This window comes from Labeo rohita, chromosome 25 (genome assembly GCF_022985175.1).
Source record: "Labeo rohita strain BAU-BD-2019 chromosome 25, IGBB_LRoh.1.0, whole genome shotgun sequence".
NCBI classification, from domain to species: domain Eukaryota; kingdom Metazoa; phylum Chordata; class Actinopteri; order Cypriniformes; family Cyprinidae; genus Labeo; species Labeo rohita.
Window position 1 is genome coordinate 28,603,275 of NC_066893.1, and position 18,630 is coordinate 28,621,904.

General features: G+C 25.3%; 1 protein-coding gene across 1 annotated transcript in view; it reads left to right on the top strand.

The window, feature by feature from the left end:
- nell2a (neural EGFL like 2a) overlaps window positions 1–16,577 on the top strand; it is a 173,973-nt gene extending 157,396 nt beyond the window's left edge. Inside the window, exons 18-20 of the mRNA XM_051099295.1 lie at window positions 6,580–6,756; window positions 14,236–14,460; window positions 16,088–16,577. Coding sequence (XP_050955252.1) covers window positions 6,580–6,756; window positions 14,236–14,460; window positions 16,088–16,129 — 444 coding nt within the window. The 3' untranslated portion in view covers window positions 16,130–16,577. The remainder of the gene's footprint in view (window positions 1–6,579; window positions 6,757–14,235; window positions 14,461–16,087) is intronic.
- Window positions 16,578–18,630: the final 2,053 nt, after the last annotated feature.

Here is an 18,630-nt window from a genome sequence, read left to right on the forward strand (position 1 = left end):
GGTAGTGCAACAAATATTACAATAATAAATAATGCTTTTTATAAACTTTATAAAAAAATGTATACATTTTATAATCTTTTTCTAATTTTTTTTTTTTATTGTTAATTTAAATTTTTTTATTTCAAGTAATAGTTTTTTTTTACAACTATGGTTGTATTTTTATTTACAATCAACTGTATTAAACCTGAGTAAATGCAATAATATTGTTTTTAATATTACAATATTTAATAATTATATAAATATTTTTTTTTATTTAAAACGTATTCAAAACAATATATAATTTTAGTAAAAATAAAATCTTTAATAATTAAATTAAATACCTGTGTAATTTTTAATTAAAGCATTCAAAACAATATTACATTTTAGTAAAAATATTATATATTTTAAATATACATAACACATTTAGTTAAATCATTTAATAAAAAAAATTAAGAAAAAGCTGTAACAATTAGATTAATAAATATTCATATTTATTAATATTTAGATTAATTTCTTGTTTTATATTTTCCATTTTCATTTGAATTTTTTAGTCATTTTTATTAGTATCTTTAATGCTTATATAGCTTTATTAATTTGTATTTCAGTTTTTATTTTTTAATACAAAATTAAATGAAGTATGTTTTTTATTTATTTTATTTTATTTCAAGTAATACAGTTTTTTTACAACTATGGTTGTATTTTTATTTACAATCAACTGTATTAAACCTGAGTAAATGCAATAATATTGTTTTTAATATTACAATATTTAATAATAATATATTTTTTTTTAAACGTATTGAAAACAATATATAATTTTAGTAAAATATTATATATATATATATATATATATATATATATATATATATATATAAAATACATTATTATATCTTTAATAATTAAAATATTATTAAAAATCTGTTGTAATTTTTAATTAAATCATTTAAAACAATATTACATTAGTTTACATTACATTATTGTATTTAATATTACAATCTTTAATAATTATATTAATATAATTATATTAATATTCTTAATTAAAAAGTATTCAAAACAATATAGCATTTTAGTAAAAATAAAATAGATACAAATATATATAAAATGCAATAATATTGTATTTAATATTACAATATTTAATAATTAAATTAATATTATAAAAATCTTTAATAATTATATTACACTTCTTAAAATTGTATTTAATATTACAATCTTTAACAATTAAATGAATATTAAAAATTGATTGTAAATCTTAATTTAAAAAAAGAATTCAAAACAACATAACATTTTAGTAAAAATATATATTAATATACATAAAAATGCAATAATATTGTATTTAATATTAGATTTAAAATATTTTATTAAAATTAAAATTCATTATAGTTCTATTCCCTATGTGTGTGTGTTGTAATTCTTTAAGAAATACTTTTAAGATTCTAAACAATATAACATTTTAATAAAAAAAAAAAGACAAGAATATTGTGTTTAATATTGTATTTTATAAACCAGAAAAACAACAAAAGAACAAAACATAAAATACAATTTAAGATCTGCGACTAATAAAAGCCAGTTGATGCGACTAGAGAAGTATTTCCAATCAAGCGAGTCTCATTTAGTGAATATAAGCTCATATACATGTGAAGATATGAAGTGAAATGTAATTGTTTTAGTGCGTAATGAATGATGAGTTTGCTTTGCTCGGATGGAAACGCTCGAGGAGTCGCATTTCCATTAAAGCCGTTGACCTCCATCAATTTGGCTGGTCACGCTCGCTAATTAAGTCTTTAATTGAAATGTTTTCTTGCATCTGGAGGAGGCGACGAGCACGATGGCTTTTCAGATATTAAATAATCAATCTACCAATTAAGGCGCTCATGGTGAAGGACAGAGAGAGCGAATCAGCCCTAATCAGCCGATAGCGTTTAATTGACGTGGAAGAGGGAGAGCTGTCAGTCTAAATTAGACGTGCGTCACGGGTCACCGAGTTTTCATACTCGCTTCGGCTGCTGAAAATAAAGGACAAAAACATCTTTCGACGACGATGAGACTGACATTCAACTCCTCATTTTCACTTCATCTACCTTTTCAGCAAACACAAGCTTTCTTCATATGAGCGTTTAAACGATAAATCTCAGATCTGATATGAAGAACAGACGCAGAAGGACATGAGATCTTTAAAGGACGCTTATCAACAGCATTTATGGCAAAATATAAATTAAAAAAACACCAAAAAGTGACCATCAATTTATGAAAAAACATAAGGAAAAAGTGCGGTTATAGTAAGATTAAAGGCACTACAAAAAATATTACAATTATGAGTTTAAAACAAAGGTTAAATTAAATATTTTTAATATATTAAATATATTATAATAAAAAAAACATAATTAAGTATATACATTAAAAAACACACATAAAAATAATAAATAATAATAATTTTTAATATAATAATATTTTTAAAAATAATTTTTAAAAATTCTTTTTATTTCCTGGTAAATTTCACTTCATAGATTAAATATCCATTACAAAATAACTGTCAACATGAAAATAATAAAATTTTATAATATTATTTGTAATAATAACGGTATAAAAACAAAAACAAATCACAGAAATAATTTTAAACAATTTATTTATTTTAAAATTGTCAGTAATTTTTACTTCATGCGTTAAAAAAGTTTTTTGTTAACAAAACATATATATTACTATTTCATAATATTTTAAAATAATATTTTATAATATAGTAATATATAAAAATCATAATATTTTATAATATAATATTATAAAATATTACATTATGTTATAATTTTCAATCATAAAAAACGTTAAAAATTATGAAGAAATAATTTTTTCAAAATTCTTCCATTTCCTGCTAAATGTTTCACTTTATACATTAAATCTCCATTATATTATCATTGTTAACTTAATAATAATATTATTTAATAATATTATTATTTATAATAATAGTATAAAAACAAACAACATAAATCATTTTAAAAATGTATTTCTTTTAAAATTCTTTAATTTTTATTTCATACATTAAAAGTCAGTTTAAAATGTTATATATATATATATATATATATATACACTGTGTGCAGAATTATTAGGCATGTTGATATTCTGGTCATATTTTTTTTCCAAACACATTTTACCAATTCCAAACCACATCAGTCTTAATAACTACTGTTAATTTTGTGTTTAATCATTTATATGTGATGTATAATTGTCTGTGAAGGCTGGAAGTGAAAAACTCCTTATATTCAGGTGTGCAGAATTATTAGGCATGTTTTCTTTTACAGCTAAAATGAGCCAAAAAAGATATTTAACCCAGACTGAAAAGTCCAAATTATTAAATGCCCATGAGAAGAATGCAATACTAATGCATTACAAGAATTTGCAAAGTTCAGGCTTGACCATTGGACAGAGAAATGCTTGTTGAGTCTGCATGGTCAGAAAAAACAGGTGGAGAAGAAAAGATGCATGTTAACTGCAAAAGAATTAGGAATTAAGGTGAAGAATTAGGTGTGACACCATCAGGAACCGTTTAGTAAAAAAACAACTGTCTTCATGTATTTCACAACACGTCAGCTTGTTATTCTTATTAAGTCAGGGGCATTTTTTAGGATTTTTTACCAAGCAAAGTCTCTGAGAACCTGACACATTGCACTTCTGAAGACTCCAGGTCGGTTGCAGTTCTGGAAAATGGTGGCGCTGGAGACTAAACGGTTCCTGATGGTGTCACACCTAATTCTTCACCTTAATTCCTAATTCTTCTGCAGTTAACATGCATCTTTTCTTCTCCACCTGTTTTTTCTGACCATGCAGACTCAACAAGCATTTCGCCGTCCAATGGTCAAGCCTTAATGTTGCAAATTCTTGTAATGCATTAGTATTGCATTCTTCTCATGGGCATTTAATAATTTGGACTTTTCAGTCTGGGTTAAATATCTTTTTTGGCTCATTTTATCTGTAAAAGAAAACATGCCTAATAATTATGCACACCTAAATATAAGGAGTTTTCACTTCCAGCCTTCACAGACAATTATATATCACATATAAATGATTAAATACAAAATTAACAGTAGTTATTAAGACTGATGTGGTTTGGAATTGGTAAAATGTGTTTGGAAAAAAAATATGACCAGAATATCAACATGCCTAATAATTCTGCACACAGTGTATATATATATATATATATACAGTGAGGTCAATAAGTATTTGATCACCCTGTGATTTTGCAAGTTCTCTTACTTAGAAATCATGGTGGGGTCTACAATTTTCAGCATAGGTGCATTTCCACTGTGAGAGACAGAATCTAAAATTAAAAATCCGGAAATCACATTGTATGATTTTTTAACAATTTATTTGTGAATTACTGTGTCAAATAAGTATTTGATCACTTGAGTCAAAAAAATTTAACATTTGGTACAGAAGCCTTTGTAAACAATTACAGAGGTCAAACGGTTCCTGTACTTCTTCACCAGGTTTGTACACACTGCAGGAGGGATTTTGGCCCACTCCTCCATACAGATCTTCTCTAGATCTGTCAGGTTTCGGGGCTGTCGCTGAGCAACACGGAGTTTCAGCTCCCTCCAAAGATTTTCTATTGGATTTAGGTCTGGAGACTGGCTAGGCCACTCCAGAACTTTGATATGCTTCTTACGGAGCCACTCCTTGGTTTTCCTGGCTGTGTGCTTTGGGTCATTGTCATGTTGGAAGACCCAGCCACGACCCATCTTTAATGCTCTGACTGAGGGAAGGAGGTTTTTGCCCAATATGTCACAATACATGGCCCCGTTCATCCTCTCCTTAATACAGTGCAGTCGTCCTGTCCCCTGTGCAGAAAAACACCCCCAGAGCATGATGCTTCCAGCCCCATGCTTCACTGTAGGTATGGTATTATTGGGATGATACTCATTATTCTTCTTCCTCCAAACACGGCGAATGGAGTTAAGACCAAAAAGTTCTACTTTGGTCTCATCTGACCACAGGACTTTCTCCCATGTCTCCTCTGGATCATCCAGATGGTCCCTGGCAAACTTCAGATGGGCCTGGACATGGGCTGACTTAGACAGGGGAACTTTCCGTGCGATGCAAGATTTTAAACCATAACGTCTTAGTGTATTACTGATAGTAGCCTTGTAAACGATGGTCCCAGCTCTCTTCACTGCATTGACCAGCTCCTCCTGTGTAGTTCTGGGCTGATTCTTCACCATTCTTAGCATCATTGATACCCCACGAGGAGAGATCTTCCGTGGGGCCCCAGTCTGAGGGACATTGACAGTCATCATTAGCCTCTTCCATTTTCTGACAATTGCTCCAACAGTTGTTCTTTTTCACCAAGCTGCTTGGCAATTGCCCGTAGCCCTTTCCAGCTTTGTGAAGGTCTACAATTTTGTCTCTTGTGTCTTTTGACAGCTCTTTGGTTTTGCCCATGTTGCTACTTAGACTTTAGCTGATTGTGGGGTGCACAGGTGTATTTATGACAGCTAACAACCTCAAAAAGGTGCTACTAATTTAGATTCATAAGCAGAGTGTAGCTGGACTATTTAAAAGCAAAATAACAGGTCTTTGAGGGCCAGAAATCTGGCTGATAAGCAAGTGACCAAATACTTATTTGACACAGTAATTCACAAATAAATTGTTAAAAAATCATACAATGTGATTTCCGGATTTTTATTTTTAGATTCTGTCTCTCACAGTGGAAATGCACCTATGCTGAAAATTGTAGACCCCTCCATGATTTCTAAGTAAGAGAACTTGCAAAATCACAGGGTGATCAAATACTTATTGACCTCACTGTATATATATATATAAAACTGTCTTTATATTAAACTGTCTTTGGTGTGTGTTTTTAAACAATTATAGAAATCAAATTTTCAAAATAATTTACATTTACTTTATACATTAAATATACATTAAAAAAAATAATTGTTAACATAATATTTTAATATTTTGTAATATTATTTTATAACAGTACAAAAACAAATAGTATTTCTTTTAAAATTGTCAGTCATTTTTACTCCATAAATAAAAAATCAGTTAAAAATACATATAAAACTATTTCATAATATTTTATAATAATATTATAATATAATTTTATAACTATAAATAAAAATTACATAATATAATACAATAATTATACATTATAACATAATAATAATACCTAAAAAAAAATATAATGATAAAAAACAAATAATATATTTTTTTAAATTTTAGATTTTAAAACATTTTAAAAATGCAATGGCACAAAAAATTATGTTTTACATAAAAAATAAAATCTGACACCTGTGACAAATGACAAGACATTGATTCGCCTAAAAAAGTATTTCCAATAAACTGTGGTAAAATCACTGTATCGCACACCCGACTGTCTTATTTCTTAAATAAATGTTCAAATTTATTATCAGTTCATAAAAAAACCAGTCAAAAAAACCCTAGTTTCATTTCCTTTGTTTTTTTTCTGTAGTTTTATACATTGTTATTTCAGTTGTAGTTTTAGTTATTTTAGTACACGACATTGTTAAATGAGAAATGTTGTGAATAGACTGATTTTCAAGCGCTGTAGTTTAGCGTGCGTAAGCGTGCGTCTGTCACCTGTGTGTCCTGCAGTCGGGCCGCGTCCTGTGCAGACGGATGGTGTGTGACTGTGACAATCCCACGCTGGATCTGTTCTGCTGTCCGGAGTGCGACCCGCGCCTCACGTCTCAGTGTCTCCATCAGAACGGCCTGCTCACCTACGCCAGCGGAGACACCTGGATCGACAACTGCCAGCGCTGCCAGTGTCTGGTGAGACCAAACACACACAGCAAACAACCCACAACAAACAGCCTTCAGTTATACAGTAATGTCATAAAAACGAGTTGAACGGGATGTTTATTGAGGACAGGACTTGATTTTTTCCATGAGAAGCTGAATGTTACTTACTGGGTTTTGATGAAACATTACTGATGATTATTACGTTGTAATAAAAAGATTTTATAGAAATGTATTCAAATTTTATTAATATTAATATTAATATATAAAAAGTAGTTCTGTAAATAAATGAATAAATAAGACTTCAGTTTTAAAAAGATAATTATTTATCAAAAATATAATTTATATAATCAGAATTCTTTATTTTTTCATAAAATCTTAATTATTTAAAAATAGAATTCTTTATAAAAATTGCTAAAATTTAAAAACATTGTAAACAATATAAAGATTTTATAGAAATGTATTAAAATATGTTATTAATATTAATATTAATATATAAAAAGTAGTTCTATAAATAAATGAATAAATAAGACTTCAGTTTTAAAAAGATAATTATTTATCAAAAATATAATTTATATAATCAGAATTCTTTATTTTTTCATAAAATCTTAATTATTTAAAAATAGAATTCTTTATAAAAATTGCTAAAATTTAAAAACATTGTAAACAATATAAAGATTTTATAGAAATGTATTAAAATATGTTATTAATATTAATATTAATATATAAAAAGTAGTTCTATAAATAAATGAATAAATAAGACTTCAGTTTTAAAAAGATAATTATTTATCAAAAATATAATTTATATAATTAAAATTCTTTATTTCTTCATATAATCTTAATTATTTAAAAAATGATAATTCTTCATAAAAATTGCTAAAATTTAAAAACATTGTAAACGATAAAAAAAATTTTTTTTAAAAAATATTTAAATATTTTATTAATATGGATACTGATATATGAAAACAATAGTTCTATAAATAAGTAAATAAGACTTCAGTTTTAAAAAGATAATTATTTATCAAAAATATAATTTAGATAATTTAATTGGAATTCTTTATTTCTTCATATAATCTTAGTTATTTTAAAAAGCATTCTTTATAAAAATTGTAAATATTTAAAAACAAACAATATAAAGATTGTATTAAAAAGTAATTAAATACTCTTATTAATATTGATACTAATATATAAAAACAATAGTTCTATAAATAAATAAGTAAATAAGACTTTAGTTTTAAAAAGATAATTATTTATCAAAAAATATAATTTGTATAATCAGAATTCTTTATTTTTTCATAAAATCTTATTTAAAAATAGAATTCTTTATAAAAAAATTGCTAAAATTTAAAAACATTGTAAACAATATAAAGATTTTATTTAAAAAAAAATTAGAATATTTTATTAATATTGATATCAATATCTAAAAGCTAGTTCTATAAATCAATAAATAATACTTCAGTTTTAAAAAGAATTATTTATCAAAAATATAATTTATATAATCAGAATTCTTTATTTCTTCATATAATCTTAATTATTTAAAAAATAATTCTTTATAAAAAATGCCAACATGTAAAAACATTATTAAAAGATTTTATTAATATTGATATTAATATATAAAAACTAGTTCTATAAAAAAATGAATATATAAGACCAGTTTTTTAAATATAATTATTTATCAAAAATATAAATTATATAATTAGAATTCTTTATTTCTTCATATAATCTTAATTATTTAAAAAAATAATTCTTTATAAAAATTTGTAAAAACATTATTAAAAGATTTTATTAATATTGATATTAATATATAAAAACTAGTTCTATAAAAAAATGAATATATAAGACCAGTTTTTTAAATATAATTATTTATCAAAAATATAAATTATATAATTAGAATTCTTTATTTCTTCATATAATCTTAATTATTTAAAAAAATAATTCTTTATAAAAATTGCTAAAATGTAAAAACATTATTAAAATATTGTATTAATATTGATATTAAGATATAAAAACTAGTTCTATAAATAAATGAATAAATAAGACCAGTTTTAAAAAGATAATTATTTATCAAAAATATAATTTATATAATTAGAATTCTTTATTTCTTCATATAATCTTAATTATTTAAAAAAGAATTATTTATAAAAATTGCTAAAATGTAAAAAAAAAAAATTAAAATATTTTATTAATATTGATAAATATATTCTATAAATAAATAAATAAGCTAGGAAACATTTTTTGCTCTGCAATTTCAGTAAATTTCACAAATAATTACAAAGAAATGGTAACACATTGAATTAAACGCAAATGTGTAAGTAGTAAAATAGACTGAAGACTGAAATCAGATTTTCTTGTTAAACCCACTCCAATAATCTTCATTTACAACTTTAGAAATCATTTTTACAGTAGTTGAGCACTAACTGCACCAATAACTGTACACGCTTCACATTTGTGCTTGTAAAAACACATTTTTGGCCCCTGGCAAAATTTTCGTTTCACACCCCTCGTATCTTTCCAAACATTTCTAACCATCGCGAACTCAATAATAATCAAAGAGCAGTAAATAAACTCAGCTTGACGGTTGGATCTCGGCGGGACTCTGACGCTCCCTCCCGAGCGCTGGAAACGTCTGTCCTCCTCCAGCCGTATGTTCATCAAACGCTCGCGTCAGATCCGCATTCACGAGGGAGCTTTGTGAAGAAGCACCTTGTTGTGACCCCGTTCCGCTCGCCTCTGTTCCCACAATTCACCTCTACGGCGGCATCTGACGCGGCGCCGAGGCTCTTTAGACGCGTGACTGGATGTTGAACGGCTTCAGCCTTGATCAAACGCAGCGTCGCATTTACATTAGCCGTTACAGCGAACGCAGACGGACGAGAAACACTCGACTACAGCACGACTGACACAGACTACAGACGCATTTACAGCAGACCTGGAAAACTCACAGAAACACACACAAACACTGAATGCAATTAAATAATTATAACAATCATCATCAACAAACACATCATTAAAACTTAAAATATATTTAGATACACATCATTAAATCTTACAGAAAAAAATATGATAAAAAAAAAATAAGACTTCAGTTTTATAAGACAATTATTATATAATTTTATATATTATAATTAAATTTATATAATTTAATTAGAATTCTTTATTAGTTTATACAATATTATTTTTTTATTTAAAAAATTCTTTTTGAAAAATTGCTAACATTTAAAAATATTGTAGACAATATAAAGATTTAAAAATATTAAAAATCATTTAAAAAATTACAATATTTTATTAATATTGACATTGATATATAAAAATAATTATATATATATATATATATATACACACAATTCTATAATATATAAATTTAATTAATTTAATTTTTTCTGATCTTAAAATGTTAAAAGCAATAATAATATTTTTAATGATACTTTTTAGAAATACATATAAATTAAATTGCATCCTCATAAATCAAAAAATTATCTTAAAATGATTCAATTTGTTGAATTAATTGTTTGCTAATGTTGATAATGTGAAATTCATTATTATCTAATTTGAACATAATAATAATAATAATAATAATAATAATAATTAATATCTTTAAAAAAAAAAAAAAAAATTACATACATTTATTTATATCCATTTTAATCAGATTAGATCATTAGATCCTTTTTTAAATACACAGAATATTTTTTATTCATGTAATATTTTATTAATATTCTTAATATTTTATTAACAATCTTAATTATTTAAAAAGAATTCTTAAAATATAAAAATATAATTTATATAATTTATTTAGAATTCTTTATTACTTTATACAATCTTAATTTTTTTAATTCTTTATGAAAAATTGCTAACATTTAAAACTAATGTAGACAACAAAGATTTCATTAAAAAATAATTACAATCTTTTATTAATATTGACATTAATATATAAAAATAGTTATATAAATAAACAAACAAATAAATAAATAAAGTAAAGTAAAGACTTTATTAAGCAATTATTAAAATATTTTATTAATATTGATATATAAAAACTATAGTTCTATAAATAAATGAATAAATAAGACTTGAGTTTTAAAAAGACAATTTATCAAAAATATAATTTATATAATTAGAAATCTTAATTTTTTATATTAATCTTAAATATTTTTAAAAAAATTCTTTATAAAAATTGCTAAAATTTAAAAACATTAAATGAAAAAAATCATAGAAATGATTAAAATGGTAAAAATGCCAGTGCTGAATTAAATGTAATAATAATAATAATAATAATATTATTATTATTATTATTATTATTATTATTATTATTATTATAAAATGTAATTAATGACTTATATAACAGAATATATGATCTAGAAATAATGATTGAATTAATTATTACATTTAATTAAATACAATTGTAATCATTTCTATGATTTTTCTAGGCTTGGAAATGTTAAATGTAAATATATGTAATTATTAAAAAATAGTTATAAAATATTTGTGTTTTTATTATTATTATTATTATTATTATTATTATTATTATTATTATTATTGTTGTTAAATTGCATTCATCATTGCCATTTGTAAGATTTTAATGTATGTGATTCTTCTAGGCCTAGAAAATTATATAATTACATTTATATTCATGTTTAAAAAGTATAATTCTAAAATTCTAAAAATTAAATAACTATTTATTTAACTAATTAAATTCTAAAAATATATTTATTTTTCTTCTTCTTCTTATTATTATTATTAAATTGAATTTAGCATTGGCATTTCTAGGATTTTAATATCTGTGATTCGTCTAGGCATAGAAAATTATATAATTCAATTAAATATAATTAAATTATGAATACAAAGGTGATTCTGTGTCTTTCAAAAGAGGATCTAATGATCCAATCTATTAAAAATGATAGATATAAATAAGTGTATGAAAGTAATTATGTATTTTTATATTTTTAAAGGTATTATTCATACTAATTCTGTTATAAATGCATGTAAATAATGAATTTCAATCCATGAAAATCAACAAATTAAATCTTCATTTTAAGATCATACGCATTTAAATTTATATCTATTTTTAAAAAGTATATTTCTTAAGTATATTAATTTCAAACAATGTATATTATTTTATTAGTAGTTGCAGTAGTAGTAGCATTAAATTGAATTCAGCATTGGCATTTCTAAGATTTTAATAATTTCTGATTCTTCTTTGCAAATGCTGATGTTGTGAAATGCATTATTTATATACATTTTTACACAAAACAGGATCAAAATTATAAATCATATTTCAGTACCATGATAAAACTGGACAACAATTGCTGAAACAGACGACATAATCAGGTCATGTGACAAAAATGTAACAGTTTATGACTGTATGGTATGCAGTATGCAGTATGTAGTGCACAGTATGTAGTGCTCCATTCTGAACACTGAATACTGTATTTCTGGAAGCTGCCATCAACAACAAGCCCCGACTGATAAATATGCATGGAAAATATATTACCATCACATTCGACGAGAGAAAAATGCAGATGCTGCTATAAACGCGCGGCTCCGGACAACAGTCACGGCAAACGCGCCGATAACCGAACGGATTCAAAAAGAAAAATCTCTCACTTCCTGTGTGTAACCCTGGCGAAATGAGGCCAAATCTCTGCTTTGCCAGATCTGCAGCGCGGCCTCAAACACAGGACGCCGTTATCGATAGCCGCCGAACCGACGGCGCAATATATCCCCAAAAATGAGCTGGTTTTCAGCCGCGGAGTCGCTGTGACGCTTCAGCGCGAGGATTCGCTTTAAATGTCAACTTGATTAGGTCTCGCTCTCTGAAGCTGCTTTAGACTTAAGCACAATATCACAGCGCAGCTGCACACGTGTGCCATTTACTGTCAAAGAGCGGCTCCGTTTATATCACTGCAGCAGATTCCCAATTAAAAAACTAAATATTATTTTTAAATACTTTTTTTTTTTTTTTTTTAACATTTACAGAATAGGAATATATGATCTTAAATAAATGCGTAAATAAATAAATAAATGCGTAAATAAATAAATAAATATTTAAATAAATAAATGCATAAATAAATGTTTAAATAAATAAAAATATTTATTTATAAAAAATAATATTTAAATAAATAAATATTTATACATGTATTTATGCTTTCAATAATTAAATTATGCATTTAACGATTTATTTATATATTTCACCTTTTAATTAATTTAATTTTGAATAATTTGGCCCTCCATATTCCAGACCCAGAAAAAAATTGTGTTAAATTTCTAGAAATACCAGTACTGAATTAATAAAAAAATAATACAAATATCATTTTTAAATGCAGATGTTTTGAAATGTATATAAATATTAATTATTATGATTTATTATTTTTACTATTATGATTATTATCATTATTAATAAATTATTTTTAAATACACTGACTTATAGAATATATGATCTTAAAATATTAAATTGACTGATTTTACTTTTTGCAAATGCTGATACTGTAAAATTAATTCATTTACTGATATTGATAATAATAATAATAATAATAATAAAATAAAATAAAAAAATAAATTAAATTTTTGATTTCCATGTCTAGAAAAAAATAATTAAATCCTAGAAATACCAATGCTGAATTTATAAAATGAATAAAAATATAATTTTTAAATGCTGATGTTTTGAAATTTCTATAAATATTAATATTTTTTTTAATGTTTTATTTTTTACTAATGCTGACACTGTTAAATTAATTCATTTATTGATACTGATAATAATTATAATAATAAAAATAAAATATTTTGTAAAAATTCATTAGTTAATTAAAATTTTGGTTTTCAGGTCTAGAAGAAAAAAAATATGAAAATCCTAGAAATACCAATGCTAAATTAATAAAAAATAATAAATATATAATTTTTAAATGCTAATGTTTTGAAATTTCTATAAATATTTATAATTTTAATTTTTAATTTAATTTAATGCTTTACATTTTTTTTTTTTTAATTTATAAATTATTACTTTTTTTTACTACTATTATTATTAATAATAAATTTAATTTTTAAATACACTGACTTAAAATATTGATTAAATTGTTTGATTTAATGGTTTGCAAATGTTAATTTTGTGAAATATATTCATTTATTCACGGTAATAATAATAATAATAATAATAATACTTATTATTATTATAAAAATAATAATAATAAAAGTATATGCATGTTATGACAATTTAGATTTCCAGGCCTGAAATGATTCAAATGATCACAGGAATAAATTGCATTTTAACAGATATTCATATAGAAAAGCGTTATTTTAAATTGTAAAAATATTTCACTATTTTACAGTATTTTTGATCAAATGAATGCAGCTTTGGTGAGAGAAAGAGACAAAAACATTAACAAATCTTACAGGCCCTCATCTTCTGATGGCTAGTGATTATGTTCAAGTGCTGCATGTGGAGTTTGACCTTAAAACCCTTCAGTTAGCAGCTCAGATCTGCAGTTTCTCAGTGGTTTCTCTCTGGTTCGGTCCGGTCTTCAGCAGGGTGAGGTGGACTGCTGGCCTCTGTCCTGCCCGCCGGCGGACTGTGACTTCACGCTGGTGCCCGAGGGCGAGTGCTGCCCACGCTGCGTCTCGGACCCGTGCCAGGCTCACGCCGTCCGCCACGACATCACCAAGACCTGCGAGGACGAACACGGCATCACACGCTTCAGCGGCTCGTCCTGGGTCAAACACGGCACCGACTGCACACTGTGCCAGTGCAAGGTGATCACAACACACACACACACACAACAGGTCATCAAACACACAGACAAACAAAAAACAGAACAGAACAACAACAAACAGACAGGTGAGTAAAGATATGATTGAATGGGTTTTGATTTTTTTGCAAATTGTGAAACTGTTTACATATATTTCTATATGTACACAAAATAAAATAATATAGATCAGTCTAATTAATTGTGGTGATCAAAAATAAAATGCAATGCAGTAAAACTTAAAATGCAATGCAGTATTATACAATACAATAAAATCATAACAAAAATGTAGTACTATGAAATAAAATGCAAAAAAAAAAGTTACAAAAAAAGCAATAAAATCACAATGCAAAGCTACAAAATAAAATAAAATGCAGTGCAATAAAATAAATAATACACAATGCAGTGCAATCAAATTAAAAATGTCTATAAAATAAATGCAATGCAATAAAATGCAGTGCAATAAATTAAAATGCAATGCAAAAAATAGAGAAAAAAAAAAAAAATAAAAATGCAATGTAATAAAAATGCAAAGCTAAACATTAATACAATAAAATGCAGTGCAATAAAATAAATAATATAAAATGCAGTGCAATCAAATTAAAAAATGCATATAAAATACAATCAATGCAGTGCAATAAAATAAAATGCTATGCAAAAAAGTAGGGAAAAAATAAATAAATTCAAAATGCAATGTAATAAAATAAGAAAATGCAATGCAAAGCTATAACATAATAAAATAAAAAGCAGTGCAATAAAATAATATAAAATGCAGTGCAATAAAAAAAAAATGCCTATAAAATAAATGCAATAAAATAAAATAAAATAAAATGCAAAAAATAGGGGGAAAAAAATAAAATTAAAAAATGCAATGCAGAGCTATATAATAATAAAATAAAAAGCAGTGCAATAAAATAAAACATAAAATGCAGTGCAATCAATTTAAAAAATGCATATAAAATACAATAAATGCAGTGCAATAAAATAAAATAAAATGTTATGCAAAAAAGTTGGGGGAAAAGGCAATAAAATCAAAATGCAATGTAATATAAGAAAATGCAATGCAAAGATATAAAATAATAAAATAAAAAGCAGTGCAATAAAATAAAAAAAACACCTATAAAATAAAAATGCAATGTAATAAAATAAAAAAATATAATGCAGAGCTATATAATAATAAAATAAAAGCAGTGCAATAAAATAATATAAAATGCAGCGCAAAAATTAATGCAATGCAATTAAATGCAAAAAACAGGGAACGCAAAAAATTATTATAAAATAAAATTTATGCAATGCAATAAAATAAAATGTTATGCAAAAAAGTAGGAGGGAAAAGGCAATAAAACTAAAATGCAATGTAATATAATAAGAAAATAATAACATAAAAAGCATTGCAATAAAATAAAAATATAAAATGCAGTACAATCAAATTTTAAAAATGCCTAAATGAATAATAAACAAAATAAATAAAATGCAACAACATAAAATGTAATATTATAACCGTATTATATATATTTATTACTACGCAATTAGATGATCTGATCAAATACACAACCAGTGGTTTATTGTGGTATATATATTCCCATGATTGTATTTCCAGTGTGTAATGCGTTTTGTCTGTGTCTCTTCTCCAGAACGGACACATCTGTTGCTCAGTGGATCCCATGTGTCTTTAGTCGCTGCGCTCGACGCTATCAGCACCTGTACAGTCTCACGCGACCGTCCCTCCACGACCTTCCCCGAATAAAGCCAAATATGAATGGTGTATAATATCAGACAGACGCCAGCGTACCCGAGGAGGCCATCTCTGCACAAACGAGGACTATAAACCCATCCAAACACGACCACGCACACGCCGGCATGACCACACTGGATGTTTAAAGAATAAAACATTCGTTCATTTTTATCTCTTCGACGATCACAGGATGTAGAAATTTTAGCTAGTAAGTAAATCTTAATGTATTTCTCTTTTGCCTGGTTATGGAAGTCGATGCTATTTTGTTGGTGTTTTCACCGCACTTTTTTCGATTAGCCTTCCGTGTCTGTTTTTTCCCGTCTAGATTTTAAATTATTATATGGCTTGTTCTTGTCTGATGGTGAATAAAATATCTCCATTTCCATTTATGGATGCGTTGACCTTTCATTTTCCCCAGCGGCGTGCCGCGTTTCCCCAATACGCCCATTTGTTTGTTTGAGCTTGCTTTTGTCTGTCTGTTTGCCTGATCCTCTAACTGCACGATTGTTTGCTTGACTATAAACAAACGAACAAACAGACAGAACCGAACCAGGTTTCTTCTCTGAATCTGAGCTGTTCTGTGCATTAAAACCAGTCTGATTACGGCATTCAAATAAAATAAAATCTAATAAAATGCAAAGAAATTAAATAAAAAAATAACCATAATATACCTTAATTATTATTATTTAAATGAATACAATTTATTATTTATTCAATGTAATGTATTCAATTTAAAATCTAATGCAATGCAATAAAATAAAATATTAAAAAATAAAAATATGCATAATATGCTATTCATTTTATAAAATACATACAATGTACAATTTGTTTAGTGTAATTTATTCAGATTTATTATAATTAATTCAGTCCGATTCACTGTGGGATTCAAATGTAATGCAATAAAATAAAATATAAATGAATAGTACAAAAAAATAAATATAAAAAATAAAAATAATCATAATATTGTTATTATTTAAAAGGTATATAATTTATTCAGTCGGATCCATTTTTACATTTAAATGTAATAAATTGTAAAGCAATGCTATATTATAAAATAAAATAATAAATATTACAAATATAAAAATAACCATAACAGGTTTATATTATTATTATTATTTAAATGCATGTCATTTATAATCTATTTAGTCTGATTTATTCAGTTATTATAATTTATCAAGTCTGATAAAATGAAAAAATACAGTACAATAAAAAAAATATTTAAAAGATTTTATATTAATATCATGTATTATTTATTCAGTGTAATTTATTCAGTTTAATTATAATATATTCAGTCTGAATCATCACATACATAATGCATTAAGATAAAATAAATATTAAAAAATAAAAATACACATAATATGCTATTAATTTTATAAAATACTTACAATGTACAATTTGTTTAGTGTAATGCAATAAAATAAAATATAAATGGATAGTACAAGACAATAAATATAAAAAAATAGATTTTATTTTATATTTTATTTTTATTATTATTTAAAAGGTATATAATTTATTCAGTCTGATCCATTTTGGCATTCAAATGTAATAAAATGTAATGCAATGCTATAATATAAAATAAAATAACTTTTACAAAAATAAAAATAACCAATATTAACCATTATAATTTTTTTAAAATGCTGGTAATTTAAAAGTTATTCAGTCTGATTTAATCAGTTGTATTATAATTTATTTAGCCTGATTAATTGTGGCATTCAAATAATATAAAAAATAATAAAATGTATAGAATGCAATGCAATAAAATAATAATACATATAAAAAAATAATCATAATATACTACTCATTTTTTTAAATGTATATAATTTACTTTTTTTTTTTAATGTAATTTATTTAGCTTAATTATAATTTATTCAGTCCAATTTATTGTGGGATTCAAATGTAACGCAATAAAATAAATTAAAATAAGAAAACAGAAACAGAACAAAATTCTGTATATTTTATTATTTTGCTATTATTATTTAATTTTTTTTTATTAAAAATAGAATTATTTAAATACACTCAATTAGATTAAATACACAAACAAACTAAACAAACAAGCAATAAACAGGAAAAAGTGCAAAACACAGGAAAAGTAACTAGAAAATACTAAAAACAAACCGACAGGTAAGCAAAGGTAAGTACATACAAAAACCGACAAGAATGTCTGTTTCCCCGATCTTTTTCGATTCGCTTTCCATGTCTAGATTTGAAATTCTTATACGGCTTGTTCTTGTCTGATGGTAAAATAAAATCTCTCCATTCCCATTTATGGATGCGTTGACCTTTCATTTCCCCAGCGGTTGCGTTTGCAGACTGTGTCGCTCCGCTAATGCCGTCTTACGAGGTGATCAGCGAGTGCGCTAATTAAACGGCTTTCTATGACCTTCTCCTCTACCTGAAACATCATCATTATCTCCCATCTCTCCAGCAGCTTAAACATCCCAC